Source organism: Neomonachus schauinslandi, chromosome 6, assembly GCF_002201575.2.
Source record: "Neomonachus schauinslandi chromosome 6, ASM220157v2, whole genome shotgun sequence".
NCBI classification, from domain to species: Eukaryota; Metazoa; Chordata; class Mammalia; order Carnivora; family Phocidae; genus Neomonachus; species Neomonachus schauinslandi.
Window position 1 is genome coordinate 39,851,438 of NC_058408.1, and position 24,468 is coordinate 39,875,905.

Genomic DNA, 24,468 nt, shown 5'->3' on the forward strand with positions numbered 1-24,468 from the left:
GAATATAATAGTCATGAGGATGATGTATTTGTCATGATCCTTATCTTAAAGTCAATGCTTTCAAGCTTCATCTTAAGTGTAAGTCAGCTATTACTTTTTTAATTTAAAACCATGTTAATAAAATTCCATTTCTAGTTTGCTAAAAGTTCTATCATCAGTGGGTATTCAATTTTATCTAATGCTTTTTCTGCATCCTTATATCTATAAGGCCTTCCAGGTTATACTCAGGTCCTATAATTTTTCAGGTCCTATAATTTTTCAATCTCATTATCCTTAAGAGTATGTTTAGACTTAAAATTCTGTTTGGTATTAATATTGTTATGTTGACTTTCTTTGGATAAGAATTTGCTGACAATCTTTATTCATCCCTTTATTTTCATCTGATCTGTGATATTTTTAGAAAATCTAATAATCTGTGTTTAATCTATTTACATAAATTGTGATTGTTTATGTATTTGGACTTCTTTCTTGTTTATGTGCTCCTCTTTATTCCTTTTTTCACTACTTTCCTACTCTTTTATTGGAAAGATAGTGGTTACCATTATTCTTGAACACATTTTTGGCTACTGATTTATGATTTCTAGCATTTTAGCCAAATTACTTATTTATTGAACCTCCCCATTCTCCCATCCATCTTATTATTATTGTCCATTGTTTACTTTTAGTGTTTGCGTGCATGTTCATGTATGTGCACATATTTTGCAGTTAGTAGTTGACTATATTTTCTGACATTTTTTTCCACTTCCATGCCCACTTCTGTTTCTCTTACACTATGTTTTCCTTTTGGGTTCCTTTTCTTCTTTCTGATGTACATAATTTCTCAAGCATACCTAGATAGTGATTTTAGTGAGGGTTTTCTGGAGGAGGTAAGGTTTCTTGGACTTTGTATGTCTGGAAAATGCTAAAATAGGACCTTTCATTCTTCTTTGATAGTTTAGCTAAATATAAAATTTCAGGGTAATGGTTATTAACACTTTGAAGATATCAGGACTCCATTATTTTGCAATGACTATTATTACTCATGTGTTGTTCCTTTGTAAATAATCTTTTCCCTGATAGCTCTTTAGATTTTATCTTTATTTCTATGTTCTTTGGTTCTCTATGATGCATCTAGGCATGGGTATATATTTATTTATCATATTTAACACTAAGAGTGCACTTTTAATATGAGTCCACAGGTCTTCAATTCTTGAGTTCTCATCTAACAATATTTTAAATATTGTCTCCTTGCTAGTCTTTCCGTTTTCTCCTCTGGGAACTCATACATGATTGTTGAGGTCTCTTAGTCCTCCTTGTCTGTCTCTTAATACTTCTTTATGTTTTTTTTTAAAGATTTTATTTATTTATTTGACACAGAGAGAGAACACAAGCAGGGGGAGCGGCAGAGGCAGAGGGAGAAGCAGGCTCCCGGCTGAGCAGAGAGCCCTACGTGGGGCTCGATCCCAGGACCCTGGGATCATGACCCGAGCCGAAGGCAGACGCTTAACGACTGAGCCACCCAGGCGCCCCTAATACTTCTTTATGTTTTTATTTTAAATCCCTTTTCCTTTCTGTGTCAAGTTCTACATGAATTATTCCGTATTGCCTTCAAATGCACCAGTCCTTCCTTCACCTATATCAGTCCATTTCATCTATTTTATTTCCCTAAAAAATAGTTAGTATGATTCGTTTCCAAGATTTCTTATTTATCCCTTTTCTTATCTACCTGTTTATATTTTTGTACCTATTTATTACATAATTTTAATAAAAATTTTATTTTTTTATATCTCTGAATATTCTCATCTACTTCTTTCAAAATTTAGTTTGGACAGTCCCCTGAAATTATTTTCACTTGGCATGAATTCCTGATGCAAGTGTTAATTGTGTTTATGTTTCTTAGCATTTAATTTATTTATAGACTACTTATTTAGAGTCTCATGTTGAGTAGGATGGTTTATATTCCTTTCTCTTTTTCATTCTCTTTTTACTCCTCACTCTTCATTTATCCTTGGGTCCTTGCTGAATTTCCTGATATAATACATTAACATTTATTATCTGAGTAGGGAGCTATTCCAGACTCTCCTTGCGTCTGTTCTACTATCAGTACTTAAATGCTGCATACTGAGAGCAGTTTTGGCCTCTTGTAGATTCAGCATTTGAATAGACCTAACTTCCTTTCAGAGATCAAAGTCAACATGGAACCAAACTTCTGGTACACACTTTTTTTTTTTTAAGATTTTATTTATTTATTTGACAAAGAGATAGAGAACATAAGTAGGCAGAGAGGCAGGCAAAAGGAGAGAGAGAAGAAGGCTCTCTGCTGAGCAGGGAGCCCAATGTGGGGCTCAATCCCAGGACCCTTGGGATCATGACCTGAGCCAAAGGTAGACGCTTAACCGACTGAGCCACTCAGGCGCCCCTCTGCTACACACTTTTTAAGTGCAGTGTTTTAATGGGGATATTTCTCACATACATACTGCCATCCTTGGTTTTCTATGTAGCAAATCTTTAGTCCATTTATGTATCTTCATTAATATTTAAAGAAAAGTTGGTTGGGGTGGCTGGCTGGCTCAATGGGTGGAGCATGCCACTCTTGATCTCAGGGTTGTGAGTTCAAGACCCATGTTGGGTGTTGAGATTACTTAAAAATAAAGTCTTTGTTTTTTTTAAGATTTTATTTATTTATTAGAGAGAGAGACACAATGAGAGAGGAAACACAAGCAGGAGGAGTGGGAAAGGGAGAAGTAGGCTTCCTGTTGAGCAGGGAGCCTGATGGGGGCTCGATCCCAGGACCCTGGGACCATGACCTGAGCCGAAGGCAGAGGCTTAATGACTGAGCCACCCAGGTGCCCCCAAAATAAAATCTTTTTACTAAGTAGGTAGATAGCATATTTATTTGATTTTATTAACAATTTGGAATTTTTTGAATTCCAGTGTTTTCTTCCTCTTTCTGTACCGAGTATCTAGCACAGTGAATGGCAGGTAGTTATTACTGAATAATTTGTCATTGAACAGAATTAAATCATACTGATTGCTGTGATGATATTTGATTTCTTCTTTTCTGCATTCAACTTAGTGCTTTATGATACAGAATTGGTCAGAGTAAAGTAATAGTATGCAATATTTTTCTTACCTAAATTTTCTCTCCACGGAATTGGAGTAATAGAGTTCTACCTCCTAAATTTTGGTCAGAATTACTTAGATTTTTTTTTCTAAGATTTTATTTATTTATTTGAGAGAGAGAGAGCATGAGAGGGGGGAGGGTCGGGAGGGTCAGAGGGAGAAGCAGACTCCCTGCCGAGCAGGGAGCCCGATGCGGGACTCGATCCCGGGACTCCAGGATCATGACCTGAGCCGAAGGCAGTCGCTTAACCAACTGAGCCACCCAGGCGCCCTTACTTAGATTTTTTTTAATGTGTTTAACTCTTAAAGGGTCCACATAAATGCAATTTCAAATTATCGTTGCTTTTATTGTTGCTCTTGTCAATAAATGTAATCATAAACTACAGTCTCCACATTGAATGCTGGCTAAGAGAGCAAAGATTTTCATGAACTACCTATTAGTCAAAAAGAACTCTTAAATATGGAATAGGTACACTGCAGCCAACAAGTCCAAATAGTTTAACTGTATTATTCACTACTAGTAAGTCTCACTCAGGTGGTGGAAAGACTACGATTATCCAAAGGTATTGCTTATTACACATTTAGCCTGACATTTTTCAATGGAAGTGAACTTGTTTGTTAAAGTTGGCCAGTTGACAGGCTTTCAGTAAATCTCAAGTACACAAAGCCAATAGTGTACTTGGGGCTTATCAACTTATCATTATGAATATTTGATATTTCCCCATAACAGATATATCTTTAATAATCCAAGTTTTATATAATGGTGGTGGAAGGCTAAATTAGAACATCTCAAATCACAATGCAAACATGATTGATTCAATCCAACTTCAGGCCTGCAAATGAAATGAAAGCTTGGCTCTTTGACCAAGAGGAGCCCTAAGAAGACCCATAACAGAGGTGTTTGCCTCTCTTCACTGCCTCTTGGAAAAGCATTTGGCCTTTGCATAGAGTTTATGCTCTTCTTTTGACATACAGCATCATTATATTTTTTGCATAGCCATATTTATCTTTAACTTCTTTATGATTCTGTCCTAGAAGTTGTGCTTAAAGAGTTATTCTCCTGCCTTTTTTTGTAGTATTTTATGGTCATATTCTCTTTATATTTGATGAATTAATCCATTCAAAAATATTAGTGTATAATGTGAGGCAAGTACACCATTTATTTCCAAGTAGCTTTCTTTTTTTTTATTCTATTTTATTATGTTATGTTAGTCACCATACATTACATCATTAGTTTTTGGTGTAGTGTTCCATGATTCATTGTTTGCATTTAACACCCAGTGCTCCATGCAGTACATGCCCTCTTTAGTACTCATCACCAGGCTAACCCATCCCCCCACCCCCCTCCCCTCTAGAACCCTCAGTTTGTTTCTCAGAGTCCATCGTCTCTCATGGTTCGTCTTCCCCTCTGATTTCCGCCCCCTTCCTTTTTCCCTTCCTACTATCTTCTTTTTTTTTTTTTTTTAACATATAACGTATTATTTGTTTCAGAGGTACAGGTGTGTGTCAACAGTCTTATACAATTCACAATGCTCCCCATAGCACATACCCTCCCCAATGTCTATCACCCAGCCACCCCATCCCTCTCATCCCCCACCACTCCAGCAACCCTCAGTTTGTTTCCTGAGATTAAGAATTCCTCATATCTGGGGCGCCTGAGTGGCTCAGTCGTTAAGTGTCTGCCTTCAGCTCAGGTCATGATCCCAGAGTCCTGGGATCGAGCCCCACATCGGGCTCCCTGCTCAGTAGGAAGCCTGCTTCTCCCTCTCCCACTCTCCCTGCTTGTGTTTCCTCTCTCGCAGTATCTCTCTCTGTCAAATAAATAAAATCTTTAAAAAAAATTTTAAAAAAAAGAATTCCTCGTATCAGTGAGATCATATGATACATGTCTTTCTCTGGTAGACTGATTTAGCTCAGCATAATACCCTCCAGTTCCATCCACGTCATTGCAAATGGTAAGATTTCATTCCTTTTGACGGCTGCATAATATTCCATTGTGTATATATACCACATCTTTCTTTATCCATTCATCTGTTAATGGACATCTTGGCTCTTTCCATAGTTTGGCTATTGTGGGCATTGCTGCTATAAACATTGGGGTGCACACACCCCTTTGAATCACTACATTTGTATCTTTGGGGTAAATACCCAGTATTGCAATTGCTGGGTCATATGGTAGCTCTATTTTCAACTTTTTGAGGAACCTCCATACTGTTTTCCAGAGTGGCTGCACCAGCTTGCATTACCACCAACGGTGTAGGAGGGTTCCCTTTTCTCTGCATCCTCACCAACATCTGTCATTTCCTGACTTGTTAATTTTAGCCATCCTGGCTGGTGTGAGGTGGTATTTCATTGAGGTTTTGATTTGTATTTCCCTGACGCCGAGTGATGTTGAACACTTTTTCATGTGTCCAAGTAGCTTTCTATTTATCCTATCACTACATACTGAATAATCAACTCCTTCTATCTTGACTTGAAATATATTTACCAAATTTCATTTACATGCTGAGGTCCTTTTCTATGCTTTCTATTGTTTTCATTCATTAGTTAGCCATGTAGTTTTAGTTCTTAAAACTATAGATAACATCTTTTTAATTTGGAAGTAAACTTTGCCTCACATTAGTCTTCTTTTAAAATATTTATTGACTATTGTTAATTTTATTCCAGATGAATTTTAGAATCATCTCATTAAGTTGTAAAATTTTTAAAACTATGGGACTTTGATTGCAAAGATAGTAAATTTATTAATTAGTGGGGGAGAAATTTAATTTTTTTATAAATTCCCACACAGAGATATTCTATTTCTCTGTATTTTTTTCTTTGCCTCTTTTTAAAGTATTGTGAGATTTTTAGATTTATGTGTCAGTCAGTCAGTGAAGAAATACTTATCGATTACCAATTATGCACTAGTTAATAAGTCAGGAAGGTTTGGAATTATAATTGTAAAAATATATATATATATAAATAATAAATCAATCTCCACTCATGAAACTCATAGTCAAGTGGGGAATATAGACATTAAATAAACTTACAAATAATTAAATAATTGCCAAGTGTGCACAGTGCATAAAGAGGGGTATTATTTATTTGTAGTATTAATAAATGATCCCAGAAAAATGGCCTGTTCACTTGAGACTATTCAAATGAGAGTGGCATATTTGGGTCTCCTGCTAGATGATCCACTTACAATGGACTTATAGTAGCTTTCCATGGAAGGCCGTTTCCTTAGAGTGATGTGAAGTAGCAGTGATAGTTGTTCTAGTGATGTACTCACATAAATATCAAGGGTTGGCCCATAGGCATTGGCCTGGCTTCCCTCCAGATCTCTGGCACAGACTACATACAGTCTCTTGAATTTCACTGTATTTTATTCTGTAGCATATTGCTAACTATTAGGTGGCGGGGGGGTGGGGGTACTAAATTATACTACTTGCCAATTTCTGTGGTATAAATATTCCTACTATAGCTGATTCCAGGCTACCAATGTGAAGTCAGCTGACTTGTGAAACTCCCGAAGATTTAATAGTTGATCTCTCAAGTGAGCTCCAGTATACCCCCCACCCCAAGGTCCTGTCCTCTGGTTTCTGCTTAACCCCACCTCCTCCAAAGTCATACCCCATCCCTGGTCAGTCTTGTCTATTCCCTCAAGCTCTTTGGAGGCCATTCCTTTCACTCTCTTATTTTATATATGTTATGCCATAAACTGACCTCTGCTATCCTCAGGGGTTCATTTTGTTGTGAACACCTTAATTTAGGAGTTAAAAGAAAACAAAACTTAATACTGTTTCTTTTCCCTTTTCTTCTTGCTGTAACAATCCATTTTGCCCTGAGGCAATGAAGATGCTGCTATCTGACCAGGGAAAGAGTCAAATTCAGACAATCACAACGATTAATATTTTAAAAGCTTAGCATACTGCTTAGAATCAATGGATACCTTTCATAAATCCATTGATAGTATCAAGTTATTTAACCAGTGCCCACTCTTTGGTTAAAATGTGTGGTAAATCTGTGGAGGGATGTCTCTTATTATTTTACACAGTTTGAGAGGGAAGAAAGCATGAGGAACCATCCTCTGAACAGCCATTTCATTCTCTCACCCAGGGAAATGTTTGGGGAGTTGTAGGCATTCCCTTTATGTCAGAAAACTGTTGGGTCACTGTGTGTGTCTGTCCATGAGAAGTGGTCAGTGTGTGAAGGATGTCACCTAGGAGGCACAGATTCATCATAAAGCTCAGTATAATGGTAATGAAAGACATATTTCGAAGGCAAAACAGAAGACACTCAGAGAAGAGTCCTATCAGGATCCTTCATTCCTACTCCCCTTGGTCTCTCTTCTGCTAACTTTGACTTGGAGGTAGTCAAAATGAAGTACAGAGATGCCAGAAAGCACTGGTCTCCAATTTTTTGATCAATGAAAGGTAGATTGGCTTTCCTTAGATCTCGAATTCTCTTTGAATCTTGGGTCATTGCATTGGTGATGTAAACAGGCTTTCTGAGGAAATCCTCTGTCAGCTTTTCTGAAGATGTTCCAGTGGCCTCCCGGCTGATTCTGAGTCAATGATGGATGAAAATTTGGAGCCTTTGTTTCTTATGCCCGTTTAACTTGCATGGAGCAGATCAAATTGAGCTCTCTGACAGCTAGACTTTTATTTTTTGAACATTAGAGCCTATTTATAGCAATGTCACAGAATTAAAAAAAAAGTTGTATTATTATCTATCAATCTATCATAGCTGCTAACTTGGGAAATGAATGGGTGAGCTCCGGTGTGCTGCCCTGGGCAACTGCTCTGTCCCAAGGAATCCCGAGGGGCCTGGACAAATCCAAAGCAAAGCTCCTCACTGGGTTTGTCAACACTGTTGCCCAAGAAACTCAGATAAATTCATCATAAGAGAAGCCAATAACTCAAACGATGAGGGTTTGGAAAAGAGAAAGGTAGAAATTTATTTCGGGTGCCAGCAGCTGGAGGAGGTGGCAGGTTCAAGTCTTAACAAGTGACCTCTCCGCTGGTAAGATGGACACCCAGAGTTTTATAAGGAAAGATTAGGGGCAAGGGGTTACATGCAAGAGAGCAGGCAGAGAGTGCGTGATCATGGGCGGGGGGTAGTACATGTTCAGCCCATGGTCATGGGCAGGGAAGGGGTCCTGTGGGGTGAAGTCTTCTAGGCATTCCATTGCTATCAGGGCTTTGTGGTCTGGTGGTTAGAATGTTTAAAGAGTGTGGTAAGAAATAAGCACAATGGACTTTAGTTAGAGCATGAGTTAAGCTGTCTTGTCTATTTCTGGTTTTAACTGTTGGAGTCTACAGTTGAGCAAGAGGGCTCACTAACAGGATCCCTTATTTTTCATCTCTGGTCCTTCCTGGTGGTAGGTTACTTCTTATGGATATAACTCTGAAGACCTTTGTCCTCTTAATCAAAAAGAGAAAATGGGGTGGAATAGGATGACTCAGAATTCGGCCCTACCTCAGATCACGTAGTTATTCATCTGGAGAGGCGATAAAGAACATTGTTGGATCTTAGCAAGACTGTCTGGAATAATCAAAGAACCTATGTCAAAACAGTCCACCCTGCTGACTTAGCATAGCCTTCTTGTTCTTGCTACTCTGCTTATTGATGTTAGAATACAGGACAGGGTTGAGATTGTTGAGTTCCATTCTTGGATAGCATTCAGAAATAGTGCACTGTCCCAAATAGTTCAGCTTAAAATTTTTCCCTTAAAATTACCTTCATACAAGATTTCTGGGCCCTTTCCACACTTTCCCTGGATGTATCCTTTGCACGTATTGCTCTGGTGTTCAGCACTCCAAGGCATTAGTAGATAGGAACAGATGGGAGGCAAATGAGTTAAATGTGTAGATGTCATATGTGAAAAGTTGCCTTCCTCTATGCATGCTATTTTGCCAGTGCTCCTTCTAAAGAATGGCATCCACAATTTGATAGAACATAGTGGAAAACACTGTGTAATCATGACCCCATTAATCTGGCTATTAAATAGTTTGCATACTGACTGGGCTAAATACACTGATCTGCTAATCTTTACTACTACCAATAGTATGATTAATGGTAATTATACTAATAATGATTATAGCACCTAAATATATTGAGCACATACAATATGAAAAATTTCCTGAGCACCTTTCATGTGATACCTAACTCAGTGAGGGTAGATAATAATAGCAATATACCCTTTACCAAATGAGGATATAATTTACTGAAGGCCACGTATCTCTTGAGTCATGAATCCAGGAATGGTTGTGATATATTACCAAACTCTTACAGAGTATTTATCCTTATTTTTATTTATTTATTTATTTGTGAGAGAGCACAAACGGGGAAGGAACAAAGGGAGAGAGAGAAGCAGACTCCCCACTGAGCAGGGAGCCTGATGCAGGCTCAATCCCAGGACCCTGAGATCATGACCTGAGCCGAAGGCAGATGCTTTACCGAATGAGTCACCCAGGCATCCTTTCCTTATAGTTCTTTCAGTCAGTTAATTTTAGACTTTAAAGTAAATGCTTTTAAAAGCCATGATGTTTGCATACCTTACTATATATCTGTGGTCTTTTTATTAGATGATCAGTATTTAACATGCTAAAAGACACTGGTAAATCCAAACATCTAATTCCATCTGATACAAACATGAATTTACTTTACAAGCTGTATGATATAAACATGCATGTTCCTCACCTCACTGAAAAGTTCATTGAGATGACAGAAAACATGAAAATAATGGGGGCATGGCGAGTCCACAGTGTGTTGAAGGCAGGGAGGGTGTTGAGAGAACCACAACAGGAATGGATTTGGGGCTGATATGAAGAGTATGGATTCAGATGACAATGAAATTTGAATTAAGGAGCCCACATCCCAGGTACAAGCAAAACATAGGATTCTAAAAAGAAATTTTTTCTAAGGGAACCTCCTAAAGACACCAAAATTAGAAGCAGAAGTGAGCCCATGGCCGACAGCCTGTAAATTAATCAAAGTTCTATGGAACCACTAATCTTAACTTGCATAAGAGCTGTTTCCAGTCCGCCTCCAGAATAAAGCTGTGACTACAACTTTTCAGTTTGGGAGGGAAAGCGCAGTGAAGAAGAGTAAAGTTGCTAGGCAGATTTCAGTCCATTCATTCTCCACAGATAACATTTTCTAGAGATTAGTCACCTCCCCACCTCCCTGGTACTGAGGGGGACACCCTTCTTTCCCTTCTACCTGTAAATGTCTCCTGCTAAAGGGTGGCCTGTCTTCAGTTTTCAGAGTCTCTCATGTGTCCACAATTTCTTAAAAATAACCACCTTAAAATGATCAGTATGCCAAAGAGACATATCTTGAGGTGGCAAAATTTGCTTCGCTAGACCTTCGAAATCCTCAGAACGTTAAAAAAGTTTAATAATTTCAAGGTTTTGGTTTTTACTTTTTGGTACGTGCTTGAATGAAAACAGGATTTTAAAAGTTGTTATTAAACTTTAATCTTTAAATAACTTTAGTGTATTTGAATTCTCTTAAGGCAGTAAGCTCTTCTCAATAAATGACAATGAAAGCTCTGTAGTTAACAGTATTATCAGTATAGAGAGACAGAAGGAAATTTAATTAAAATATTGGCTTTACTGCATGTGTTACCCCCTTGGTTTTCATCATCTATTTTAATTGGAACATTAGCTGTACTTTGTAGATTATTGAAATGTTTGCTTATTGAAGTATTGTATATTAAAGTATATTTAAAAGGGATTCTTAACTAGTTGAAATCTGTGATTAATATCTTTTAATATTGGGGAATTTCTGAATTACCCTTGAGGTTGTTAAAAAACAAAAGTTAACTGAGTAAATTTGAGAATCTAATTGGCTTTATTAAATGATTCATGAATCAGGCAGCATCCCATCTAACAAGCAGAGGGGACCTCTGAGGAATTGTACAACACGCAAAGTTTTTATAGAATAAGGGTGGGGGCAAGAAAGTTACTAACAAAAGAAAAGAATTTTCCAGGCAAGGTAGCTATTCCTGAGAGGGAAGAATAGGAGGTCTTATCAGGCAGATCACCTCATCTTCCTTTGGGGGAGGGGGTGATGGAGAGGGCCAATGCGGCAGACACGTTGTCTCTGATAGGAAAATTCCTGACTGCTTAAGGTTAAAACTAAGACTACATTAATGGGTGAAGTTGAAACTGCAGTTAGATGAGCTATTAATCCCCAGTTTGGGGATTCAGCCTAAGTGGTGCCATTTTGGGCCTGTGGTTTTGTAGCTGGGGAATAGGGGAGCAAGAGCACCTGGCTCCAGGGGCCCAAACAGACCATGTTCAGACACTCGCTGCTGACAGATTCTGAAGGCAGAGAAATGAGTGGTGGTGAAACCAGAAAGGAATTTATTTCAGTGAAGCCAACACCAGGAAGACAGTGGACTAGCGTCTCAAAAACTGTGTCCAAAAAGCCAATAATACTTCCAGGTTTACATAGGAAAACGTGGGGCAAAGTGGGTGGGCACATGCTGGAGGTTAAATCCATCATTGTCTTGGAGTCAGTTACGGGCAGGGTCTTGCTGGCTCCGGGCAGACTCTATGGCTTGAGGTAAGGTTAGTGTGTGTCTCCTGCCTGGGCCACCCAAGCAGAAAGTTTGAGATCAAAATGGAGACAGCCCAAGTCCTCTTTGTTTTCTTTTTAACAAGGTCATATGTTTTAAACTATTACTCGTTTGTTAACAACTGAAAACAAAAAAATTTTTTTTTTTTTTTATCTAGGATTTGGAAATATCTCACCGCGCACAGAAGGGGGAAAAATATTCTGTATCATCTATGCCTTACTGGGAATTCCCCTTTTTGGTTTTTTGTTGGCTGGAGTTGGTGATCAATTAGGGACCATATTTGGAAAAGGAATTGCAAAAGTGGAAGATACATTTATTGTAAGTATAATAGCCTTTTAAGTACATATGTTGTTTAATTTTTTTAAATAAAACTATCACCTCAAGTACGGTTCATCGAGTTATTGGGTTTTCCATAACCTTTTATATGTACCTTTATTAGCATGTAACTCACTTCGTAGTTATTTTTATACTTAATTTGAATGAGTAAATTAGTACATGGGAAAAATCCAAATATATGCAGAAACAAAGAAGAAATCTGACAATCCTGGGTTCCAATTCCAGACGTCTTGTCTTGCTGTATTCTCTTAAGCTAGTTATTTTATCCTGAAATCTCCATTTTGTCATTTATATAATGTGAATAATGGTACTGGCAATGGAGACATCACTTTGAGAGTTAGAGATAATAAATAAAAGCTTGGGGCACCTGGGTCGCTTGGTCAGTTAAGCGTCCGACTCTTGGTTTTGGCTCGGGTCATGATCTCAGGGTCGTGTGATGGAGCCCCTAGTTGGGCTCCTCCCTCAGGACAGAATCTGCTTAAGATTCTCTCCCTCTTCCTCTCCCTTCCCTTCTCCCTCCCCGCCCCACCCCCGCTTATGTGCATGCACTCTTTCTCTGTCTCTCTCTCTCTCAAATAAGTAAATAAAATCTAAAATAAATAAAAGCTTAACATAGCTAGTAAATAACTGACAATACTTTCTCATTTAAAATTTGCTTTGGTACCTTTGTCCATTGCTGGTGGCATTCTAAATTTATATAGCCTTTTCGTGAAGGACATCCTATTTAGCAAACACGATAAAGGTGATCATATAACTTAATTCAGTGATGTCATTGATAGAAACTTATCCAAGGGATATAACTCAGTAGAACCAAAAGTAATATACATGATGTTCGTGGCTATATTATCCTCAATCGAAAAAAATAAGTATAATGAAAATGCTTTTATTAGAATGGTAAATGAAAAGTAGTAATAATACCACTATGATTATAAGCTTTTATTCCTGAAGAAAATTACCAAGAAAATAGTTGCATGAGAGGGTAGGATTATAAAGGATATGTTACTACCATCACCTGTATTACAAATACATTTTACCTACTCTTCAATAGTCTTTTCATCTTTTCACAAGCGTTTCAACAAAGTATTTTACATTTAATTCTACTGATAAAATAAGACTACTGAGTATTGGTTTTCAATTTATAGTTCCAGTTTTTAGCAATAGTTATTTTTTAAGTTCCAAATTCACTCAGCTATTTCTACAGTTGGAATGGAGTAGGTAAGATTATTCTAAAATAGGAGTTTCATCCTGTTCTGGGTAATATACTTTTCTTATATCGATCTTAAAAGTATCTTGTATTTTTATTAATTAAGAGGGAAGATTAGTGGCATCAATGTGGTAATGCTGAATTATGCATTCATTCAACAAAGTTTTTTGGCTTAAATTTTTTTTTTAACTTGAGTATAGTTGACACACAATGTTACATTAGTTTCAGGTGTACGACTTAGTGATTTGACAAGTTTATGCATTATGCTATGCTCACCGCAAGTGTAGCTACCATCTGGCCCATTGCATTGCTATTACAATATCATTGACTGTTTTTCTTACGTTGTGCCTTTCATTCCCTTGACTTACTCATTCCATAACCGGAAGTCTGTATCTCCCTCTCCCCTTCACTCATTTTGTCCAATTCCCCCACTCTCCCCCTTTCCCTCCCCTCGGGCAACCATCAGTTTGTTCTCTACATTTATACTTCTAATTCTGCTTTTTTTTGTTTATTCATTTGTTTTATTTTTTTTTTCAACAAATTTTTGGGTGCCCACTGGATGCCTGGTAATGTTTTTCATGCTGCATCTACATCGGTGCATAAAACGCATCCCGTACCCTGGTGGTGAATACGTTCCAGTGGTCATGAATATCAATACCAACTACTTAGTCCATGGTTCCGTTTTGTGTATTTTCATATATTTGTAGATTACGTTTGGCCCGCCATCAGTACTATGCCTATAGAATAGAAATATTTGAAAAGTTGTTCAGGTAAACAAAGAGTGATGTACCTCTGAAATTGTATTCTCAGAGCAAATGTAATTTATTTTGAAAGCATTTTGCCTGTTGTAAAGCTATGTAAGGGTAAAGTAGCATCATCATTGGCATTGATTGTTTTGAGTTCTTTCTGCTATACCCAATTTTTATAAGACAATTGAGCATTAATTATGAAAGGGAAAAAAATAACATCCTCACTTGCTAATTTGCTGAGAATTGTGTTTAAGGTGAGCTTTGCAGGTACGCCAATAATCAATAAATCTCAGTCAGTGTCTCTCTCTCGCTCTCTTCACTCTCATCCTTAGAAGTGGAATGTTAGTCAGACCAAGATTCGCATCATCTCAACGATCATATTTATACTCTTTGGCTGCGTACTCTTTGTTGCTCTGCCCGCGATCATATTCAAGCACATAGAAGGCTGGAGTGCCCTGGACGCCATTTATTTTGTGGTCATCACTTTAACAACCATTGGATTTGGCGACTACGTTGCAGGTAAGTTTTTCCTGGCACCGACCCTACTTGCCTAGCCCGTGTCCTTTAGTTAGACTTTTCACTCGGGTTTGCAGCACAAATGTCTGTCGTAGTTTCCCAGGCCTGCTGTCATGAGCGATGTGCCCCCAAACTGGGTGGCTTTAAACAAGAGAAATCTATTGCCTCACAGAATTTCAAAATCAAGGGGACAGGAGGAACATGGTCCCTCTGAGACTCTAAGTGGCATCCCTCCTTGCCAATTCCAGCTTGTGGAGGAGGCCATCCGTCCTTGCCCGTCCTGCTCCATTACTCCAATCCCTGCTTACAACATCACATGGCGTTCCTTATCTCTGTGTCTCTGTTGCTGTGTCCACATTTCCCTTTTCTTATAAGGACACCAGTCATACTGGACGAAAAGCCCCCACTCCACTCCAGTATGAGTTCAGATGAACTAATTTCATCTTCAGATGTTCTGAGGTACTGGGAATTAGGACTTGAGCATACCATTTTGGAAGACCATTTAATCTGTAACAGGGACAGAGACAAAAAAGTCATTCTGGGACAGTGGAGGTAGGCAGAAGGGTGCAGTTGAACATTTATTTTCATTCTAGGAAAGAAATTTAAGTTGCTGTTTGTTCAGAATCTTATATTCCCATGCTAATTTCAGAAACCAGACAATCTGCCTCTCATTTTTATTTTTTATGTATTTTTCTTTTACTGTTAGACAAATTTGAGTTTATCTTTGCTCTTTTTACTTAGGCTTTTTCATGTCTCAGTTTTAAAAACACCCGCAAACTTCAGAAGATGTTCTAAGCTACTTAAGACTTTCTTTTTTCTAAGATATTTACCTTATTTAATTTTCAGTTCTCAGGACAGTATTTTTTACGTTAACCAGTGTCCACACTTTTTATTCATGTTTTTTGATATTTCCTTTTCTACATGTTATTACAATTGCAGTTTGCTTTATTGTTGTATCTCTTGGGTCTTAACTTCCTGTTATTTTAACTCTCTCTTTACCGTTTATATTATCCAAATCATCATTATTGTTCTAATTCCAATTTTTTTTTATTTTTTTTTATTCTTATGTTAATCCCCATACATTACATCATTAGTTTTAGATGTAGTGTTCCATGATTCATTGTTTGTGCATAACACCCAGTGCTCCATGCAGAATGTGCCCTCCTCAATACCCATCACCAGGCTAACCCATCCTCCCACCCCCCTCCCCTCTAGAACCCTCAGTTTGTTTTTCAGAGTCCATCATCTCTCATGGTTCGTCTACCCCTCCGATTTCCCCCCTTCATTCTTCCCCTCCTGCTATCTTCTTCTTCTTTTTTTTTTTCTTAACATATATTGCATTATTTGTTTCAGAGGTACAGATCTGAGATTCAACAGTCTTGCACAATTCACAGCACTTACCAGAGCACATACCCTCCCCAGTGTCTATCACCCAGTCACCCCATCCCTCCCACTCTAATTCCAATTTTAAATAAATTATAATAATGGTGGTAAAAGTAAGCACAATGGCATTCTATCGTGGATCATTTGACTAGCTCCTGAAAATCTAAACCATTCTTTTTTAGAAAATCCAATTTCAAGTATTAGAAGAACATGCTAAACACTAGAGTAGGAATGTGCCCTTAAACTTTGCAGGATAAACTCACCAGCCTAATTTAGCTTTAGGAGAGTTTTATACTTTCTGACCGTTCACTCTTCTTTCTTGTCCCAAAGCTCTTAAATGTTTTCAGAGAAAAAATATTTTGTGCAGTTTTATAAAATCTCAGAGAAGGCTGGTAGTTCTTCTGTTTCCATTTATTTGTTAATTATGGTTTAATCTGGCAAAGACCATACTCCCCTTGAAGATGGGGATGTTTTCATGAAGGAAGCCTTGTTTTTGGTCAGAAATCCTGTGCACACATCTCTGTACGGGATGGAGGCCCCAGAAGGGGAGGGGGTATCCCTTTGCTGGAGATCCTTTTGTTTTCTAATTAGCAAAATGTAGAGAAGAATCTCAGATATTTGTAGCTCCTTATAGGAGGAACAACTTCTGCTCTAAAATGCCCATTTTTCTACCTCTGAAGGTGGATGGTTGGCTTAAGTAGAAGTGGAAAGTGCATTAATGTAGGAGAAAGTAAGACACAGGGGCGCCTGGGTGGCTCGGTCGTTAAGCGTCTGCCTTCAGCTCAGGTCATGATCCCAGGGTCCTGGGATCGAGCCCCACATCGGGCTCCCTGCTCCGCGGGAAGCCTGCTTCTCCCTCTCCCGCTCCCCCTGCTTGTGTTCCCTCTCTCGCTGTGTGTCTCTATGCCAAATAAATAAAATCTTAAAAAAAAAAAAAAAGAAAGTAAGACACAGTGAGATGATAAGATTTAGATTGGTGATATGTTAACCTTGGCCTCTTGCACCCCTTTATAAATATCATTAACAAGGTCTTATAGCAGCTATGGAATATATAGGTATTTGGTGAGGAGCTTAAGGCCAACAGCTTTGCACTGCATATGCTATTTTAAATTTTAATTTATAATTTTTTTATAGTAATACAACATTTATTTATTTTCCAGCTTTGTTGAGATATTAAAAATAAAATTATAAGATATTAAAAGTGTACACTATGGTGATTTAAGTATACATTATAAAAGGATTCCCACTGTCTAGTTAATTAATACATTAACATATCCATCCCCTCACATATTTATCTTTTGAGGGAGTGGGGAGTGGTAAGAACATTTAAGTTCTACTCCTAACAGATTTCAGTAATACAATACAGTGCACATGTTATTTTAAGAAATTGACAGACTCTGTCAGTCCAGTATGAGTCCTGGTCTGGTAAAAAAAAATAGAACTTAAAGATTATGAATAAAAAAAAAAGTGGGTGAAATCCTAAAATAATGTTGTATTTGTGACCACAGTATAAAATGGCTTAGAAAAAAAGAACAAATATTTTTACTTTATGGTTTTGTAGAAGGTAAAAAATATATATATACCTTTTTTTAAAAGATTTTATTTATTTAGAGAGAGAGGGAGAGACTGAGCATGTGCCCAAGTGGGGGCAGGGGCAGAGGGAGAGGGAGAGAGAGAATCTCAGGCAGACTCCCCGCTGAGCAGGAGTCCAGGGAGGGGCTCCATCTCACAAGCCCTCATGACCCTCAGGTCGTGACCTGAGCCAAAAATCAAGGGTTGGAGGCTCAATCAACTGAGCCACGCAGGCGCCCCACCTATTTTTTTAAACTAACCTTAAGAGATCAACACTTTGAAACTGGCTAGATCACGTGGATCTCTTCATAGCCACTCTCTATTAGAAGAGCTGTTCAACAAGAACATCTTGTATATATGAGTAGGGACCCCGAATTCAGAGTCATGGCACAGCACTCTAGGGAAACATGGTCACAAAATGATATTTGTGTGACATTGTCATCTGATAAACATCTTTATCATTACTAGGATTTTATTCTGTTGCCCCCCCTTGCTAAATCCATTACTATGATTTTATTTTTATTTTGCAGAGGAAGTAATAAAAAGCACTAGAAATAATGCCTTGCTAAAAATTAGTAAAGGAATGTGATGGGCTTAAAGTGACAAATGCTGAGAAAGATAAATTAAAGGAGAGTCCTTACATACCAGGCAGGTCCTTGTGCCCAGGGAGCGGTTTTGGAAGGAGCATGCGGATGAGACAGATGTGGCAAAGGCTGGTAGGAAATGTGTAATTTTTGCAAGATTCTTTGGAAAAACAAAAATCTTGAGTTCTTTTTTTTAAGGACCTGGGAAAAGAATTGCCTCACTTAATTCAATAGGGTACACACAGTTTTTGCTTCTGGGTACCTTGTGGCTATGAAGCAAAAGTCAGCTATTGAGCAAAGGCAAGTATCCCATCTGAGAAATATCAGTTGTTTATAGAACCTTCCCCTTTGAAGTTCCATGTCACTATAAGATAGTCTTCTCACTTAATTTTGGTAATTTTGCCAAGGAAAAGCAGGAGGCATTGCTCCAACTTGAATCTTCTCGCCTTTCTATTGGGCTCTAAATCTCACAAGAACACAAAGAGACACCTCCTTCAATGCACACTCACCATCTGATGCCCTTCTCATACCTGCCAACCCTGCTCTGAATGGGATGAAAGTTCAATCACATTGTTGTATTGAACTCCTCTGAAGATCAATTAAAGAACATACTCTTCAAACTGATGTTATTAAAGGAAAATAAGTAAATTTTGGAAAGTGATGTCTAAATGTTTAGGATACAAGTTGTCATCTTGGTGTGATTATTAGAAGCATCTCAAGAGCAACAAGTAAAGATACGTGGTGTTTTAGACCAGAACTCTGAAACAGAGAGCTCATCTCTAGGGCATAAGCAAGAAAGTCCATGCCAGGTATATTTTCTGCCATGGGAGGCAAACAGGACAGCTCCTGTTTCTATGTATTTTTAAGCTTCATTCCTTACTTTCTCTTATTTGTACATCATAGTGTTCATGATATAATATATAAGAGCATAGTAGATTTTTTTTTACTGAGAGAGAGAGAGCACAAGTGGGGAGGGACAGAGGGAGATGGAGAGAGAGAATCTTAAGCAGGTTCCAAGCTCGGCAAAGAGCCTAATGTGGGGCTCGATCTCATGACCCTGAGATTGTGACAGCTGCAGTCAAGAGTTGGACACTTAAGTGTTGAGCCACCCACGCACCCCAAGCATAATAGATTTCTAATTCATAAATAAACATGCATTTAAATTTGTGTGTGCTTTTCACTGTTGGTAATATTGATTCAAAAGCATTTACACATCACTAGTAAAGACAGTATTCAAGTCTCATTGTGTATGTGACTGAAAATAGGGATTCAGCATTTAGTAATTTTTCTGCAAGAAGAGACCTGGAAAATTTTAATTTTATATTTATATTTATGCAAGGAAGGTGTTTTAGTTAAATGGTTGATTACCTTAGTGGTTGGTGTGTGCTCCTTTCTAATGGGCTTTTTTGTTCTTTCATTAGCTCTCAATGTTCTAGAACTAAAAAGAACCCAGGAGGCCACAGGGTACTCCCACACTTACTTTACACATGAATAAACAGACCCCACTACTAAGACTAGTGCTTGCACACAGTAACCGTTCCTAAAAGGTGAGAAGAGACAAAGTCAATTATTTAGCAGAGTGTCATTTACTTGATTTTAGCAGTGCCTGTAATTTATAGTCACATTATACAGGTAAGTTAAAGTTAATGGCAAAAATTATGTTTGAGAATTAACTGTTAATTTCCTGCGTTCTGTTTCTTAACTTTTGCCATTTTATTTTTCATTTGATGAAAAGTCTGGTGATAAGTTGTTAAATCATGCTTACTTTATAGACTGAGAGCTAAATCAGCTCTTCATTAAAACCTAAGCAATAATATTAATTATGTGGAAATGTGTGACAGATTGAATTCTGTTTATTTAGGCTTACCTCTATGACTGGTCTTCCAGGTCCATTTTTTTTTTTAAAAAAATGGTTATTCTTCAAATTTAGGGAGAAGTCAAATAATTACCAAATATAATGCAATTTAAAATTCTTTTCCAAAGCTAGTATCTCCTATATATATGCTCTTGGGGTAAGAGTGGGTCATGCAAGCCACGAAAAACATTGCCACATATTGTTGAGAAGCTGCCTAAAGAAGTCCTCAAAAAACACCCCTTTTCATAAGCCAGGTTTGTTCATAAGACATAATTTGAATGAGTGAAAGCCAGATGAAAATTTATAGTTTCACAAAGCAGTGTCCTCACATTATCTATTCTTCTAATAAAAACCAAAAATTTTAGCCAAAAATTTAGATGTTCTAAGAAATCCTCACGGTTGATCTTATGAAACAGATTTTTCCATCAGAGCATAAATTTATTTAGCCATCCAAATATATCTTCGTGGAATTTGGATCATTGAAATTTAGTATATTTAGTTGAATAATGAAATTTTTCCATATCTGACAGGTAGTTATTGAAGGTGTAGGGACCAAGGGCACACTGCCCCCAAGATGGGCCACTTTGGCACAAAGATTATTTTGAGTTAAAAGTAATCAAAACCTGAGGCATCTGGGTGGCTCAGTCGTTAAGCGTCTGCCTTCAGACAGGTCATGATCCCAGGATCCTGGGATTGTGCTCCACAGGAAGCCTGCTGCTTCTCTCCCACTCTCCCTGCTTGTGTTCCCTCTCTCTCTGTCAAATAAATAAATAAAATATTTAAAAAAAAGAAAGTAATCAAAACCCAACAGATGCAGGAAAACCTCTCTGCCTCCCCCACAGCTGCCTAAATATATTGGAAAGGAGAGTCTACACCAGGAAGAGAGCTATTAACAGAGACTCCCCTTTACCTAAGAAACTTACTTGCATACTAGCACAACCTTTGTTTTTCCAAATATCTCCTCTCACCCTCCTGGAAATGGCCTTCCTCCCCTTTGTGTCCTCACACAGCTACCCCTCTCCTTGCTCATAAAAGCTTCATGTTGCTTCATTGTCTTTGGAATTTCATATTTGTATGGATTCCCTGCCTGCACACCTATTAAATTTTATTTCCCCCATTGAATCTGTCTCGTGTCAATTTGATTCTAAGTCCAGCTAGAAGGACCATAGGGCAGGGGAAGGTCTTCCTCCCCGATCAAAAAAGCCGGCGTTGGTGAGCATAGCTGCCTTCCTCCCCGACCAAAGCTTACTGAGTTAATCAAGCTTTATGCTTAGTGCCTTATGCTTCTCTATACAGAAAATATAATTTAGGATTTTCCAAGGTAAGATTCTTCTGGTACTTTCACCTTTACTAAATTTTCAAATTTTCACAGTTGTATAATACTTTGTCATCACATTTTTTAACTTGGGAAGAACATATTTGTATATCTCATATTAAGAATTAAGTTTTCTTAGAATTATGTTTTCAAAGTCATTATCAGAAATGAAGTTTTTAGTAACCAGACTATTGCTTTTCCTTATAACTGAAAACATGACTCATTCAGTGGAGTGCTTAGAGCTTGCTTAATAGAGGGGAATTTTATCATGAAAACATATAAATCTCTGTTGGAAAATCATGGCAGGTTTTTGGTTCAAAACAGTTCTAGCAGAGACCCTCCAGAAAACAGTTCCTGAGGTTTTGCAACTATGTCAGTGGCCAGTTCTTAAACTTGCTGTTATTGAACTGATCAATAACAGTAAAAATTTCCCAGGAATTCAACAGATAAGAAGGAAAGCAGCTGATGAGGAGTGAGGTCTACTGAAGAACATTCACCACCACCACCCAATGTCTCAGAAAAAAAAAAATCGCTTTTATCAGAAAGGGAGGGTTTATGTGACTCCCAGGGAGATGTATTATATTCATCATTCTTCTGTTTATTCAGGTATTTAGCGAGCCCATATTGCATATTAGATACTGTGCTTAGCACTTAGTGATGACTGCTCTCTTTCCTTTTCCTTTGGGACAGAATATTTGAAATCCGGGAGCAAAAATTAAATTCAATAGGGAACTTTTCTTCTCTTCCTGGTAGTGAATGACTGTTTTTTGTTTTGTTTTGTTTTTAAAGATTTTATTTATTTATTTGACAGAGAGAGACACAGCGAGAGAGGGAACACAAGCAGGCGGAGGGGGAGAGGGAGAAGCAGGCTTCCCTCCATGCAGGGAGCCCGATGCGGGGCTCGATCCCAGGACCCTGGGATCATGACCTGAGCCGAAGGCAGACGCATAACGACTGAGCCACCCAGGCGCCCCTAACTGTTTTATAATACAGGAAAATACTGCAAAGAGTCTGGCCACCCCCTGATTCAGCCAGTGACTCTCAGAACTCACAAGAGAACAGATAGTGTCTGCATGATTAATTAAATGGGATTTGATCCAAATGGTCCAGAAGTCCAAGGATCTGAGGACAAACCGAGAAGTTATTTAACTTTTCAGATTCAGAATGGATATATAGAAGCATTGTGGAAACGTGCAGAAAAAAAATGAGAAGGAAAACATTCAGGGATTGATAGTTATGGCTTAGTGAGACAGGCAGTAAATTGTACTAAGTGTAATGAAAAAGGCTCCAAATTGCTCTATATTGAGACTTTTAATGATTATTTCTAGGTATAACAATTATGCACATCTTAAATACTATAGGTTTCCATCCTTGTAAAGGATGAGTGAGTGACAATGTGTTGATCTTTCTTTGTGATCATGAAACTCCTGCTCTTCTAATGGCTGTTTTCCTAAATTTAGACCAAGTACCTAGCAGGAAATGGACAATATCTTGAATGCTGAAATTAAAAATCCCAAAAATATAGGTTCAAATGCTAGAGATGTTTAGTTACCATTTTTTTGCCTTTTGTTTTTCTGACTTAATAGCATATGAGAAGTTTGGTTTAGTAGGTGAGCTATGGTTTAATACTGAAGTCATACCTTCCGTTTGTAAAAAAAAAAAAAAAAAAAAAAATTTACGACATTATTGAAAGAGCCTCTTAGGTCTTGAAGCCCTGAGAAAACTCTTCATTCAGTTAAATTGCTTTACTGTAACGAAGAAAAGCATGCTAAAGCAGAAAATAAGTTCCCCCCTTTACATTAAGGCAGGATAGTTTTATTTAATAAAAGTAAAGCTAAACAAAAAAATTAAAATCAATATTTGATACCTAAACTAAAATACTTAAAGACCAGTATAAAGAAATGATGCCCATTTTCTTTAGAACAAAGTTCTATGTCTGTATCTATATAATACAAATATCATTTTAAACCAGAGGAGGGGGGCATGGCGTTGATGATTTTAGTTCCGAATAGCTAGATGATTCTTTAAATCCAGAATATATCTTCTTTTTTTTTTCTTTACAAATATTCTGTGGTTCAGAAGCATTTCAGGGAAAGAAAATTAAAAGTAGGAGAGGGCATCGCATTCTCAAGTTCCTTGGAGCAGAATAGGGCCAACCACTAGAAACTGTTGGAATGAGGACAAGCAAAGTAGGGAGGCGCCTGATAAAATAGTGATGCGGGAGAGCTAGGTTCTTGTCTCATGCAGTCGAAGAATGAATCTTGAGGACAGTGGAGAGTGAGTAAAGCGCTATAAGTTTATTAAGCAAGGATACAGAGAAAAAAAGCTCTCAGGAGTGAGAGGGATCCCAACAGGGTTGCCACTGAGGGCTTTTAGGGATGGTTTTTAAAGAAAGCTAGCCAGGGAACTTAAATCTATCTAACATCTCTATTGATAGCACCATTGAGTAAGGACTAGTGATACACCTTCAATGGCTTACTTCCTTTTTAGGGTCTGGTAATTCTAGGTTGGTCACAGTAGCTGTTAGAATAAAACCTCCCCTCTGACACCCTAGGACAGGATGGTCTGGTTTGTTCCCTTTTCTCTGCTTTCTTTTCATCTCCCACATTTTGAATTTTGTGAGCCTGATCCCATGGCCCCCTACCTATCTCTCCCTACCTAGCCCCACCTGTCCCTTATTCCTCCCCCTGGAATAGTAACCCTAACTGCCCTTAGGGAATGGGAGAATGGGATGATGACCACTCTAGCTGCTTCCTGCTGAAATGGGGCGGCAGGCTGCGCAGCAGTTAGAATCTATCCAGGGGTTGGTTCAGGGGTCCACGGTATGGCTCCAGGGGGTCATGATGGACAACAAATGGTATGTGCATCAGCACATGCAAAAGGATAAATATAAAACAAGCATTAGGCCCCAAATTATGAATACAACCCTTAGATAAGATCCCCAATTACTAATTTTGTCAAATAGATCAGTGGGTATTTTGATTTTATTTAATTGATCCCAAATGTCCCCTGTTGATTGGGACACCTTGTGGAAGTTATCTGTAATGTTAAAACCACATGTGAGGAACTTCCTCACACCCCAAATGGTGTAGCAAGAGAATACAGTCAATAGTGGCACGGTTCTCGAGGAGTCGCTCTCTGACTTAAGTTTTGGCCAAGTGCATCTAGTGCCTGGAAAGGATCATTTAGAGTCCGGCTGAGCAAGCAGACTGTTTTGCTTATTTTATATTGCAGTCCTATCATAAGTCCTGGAAGCCCATAGGGAGCTTTGAGGCTTTTT

At 38.1% G+C, this 24,468-nt stretch overlaps 1 protein-coding gene across 1 annotated transcript in view; it reads left to right on the forward strand.

Moving 5' to 3' along the window:
• KCNK2 (potassium two pore domain channel subfamily K member 2) overlaps nucleotides 1–24,468 on the forward strand; it is a 225,755-nt gene that overhangs the window by 140,830 nt on the left and 60,457 nt on the right. The window contains exons 4-5 of the mRNA XM_021682561.1: nucleotides 11,832–11,992; nucleotides 14,296–14,482. Coding sequence (XP_021538236.1) covers nucleotides 11,832–11,992; nucleotides 14,296–14,482 — 348 coding nt within the window. The remainder of the gene's footprint in view (nucleotides 1–11,831; nucleotides 11,993–14,295; nucleotides 14,483–24,468) is intronic.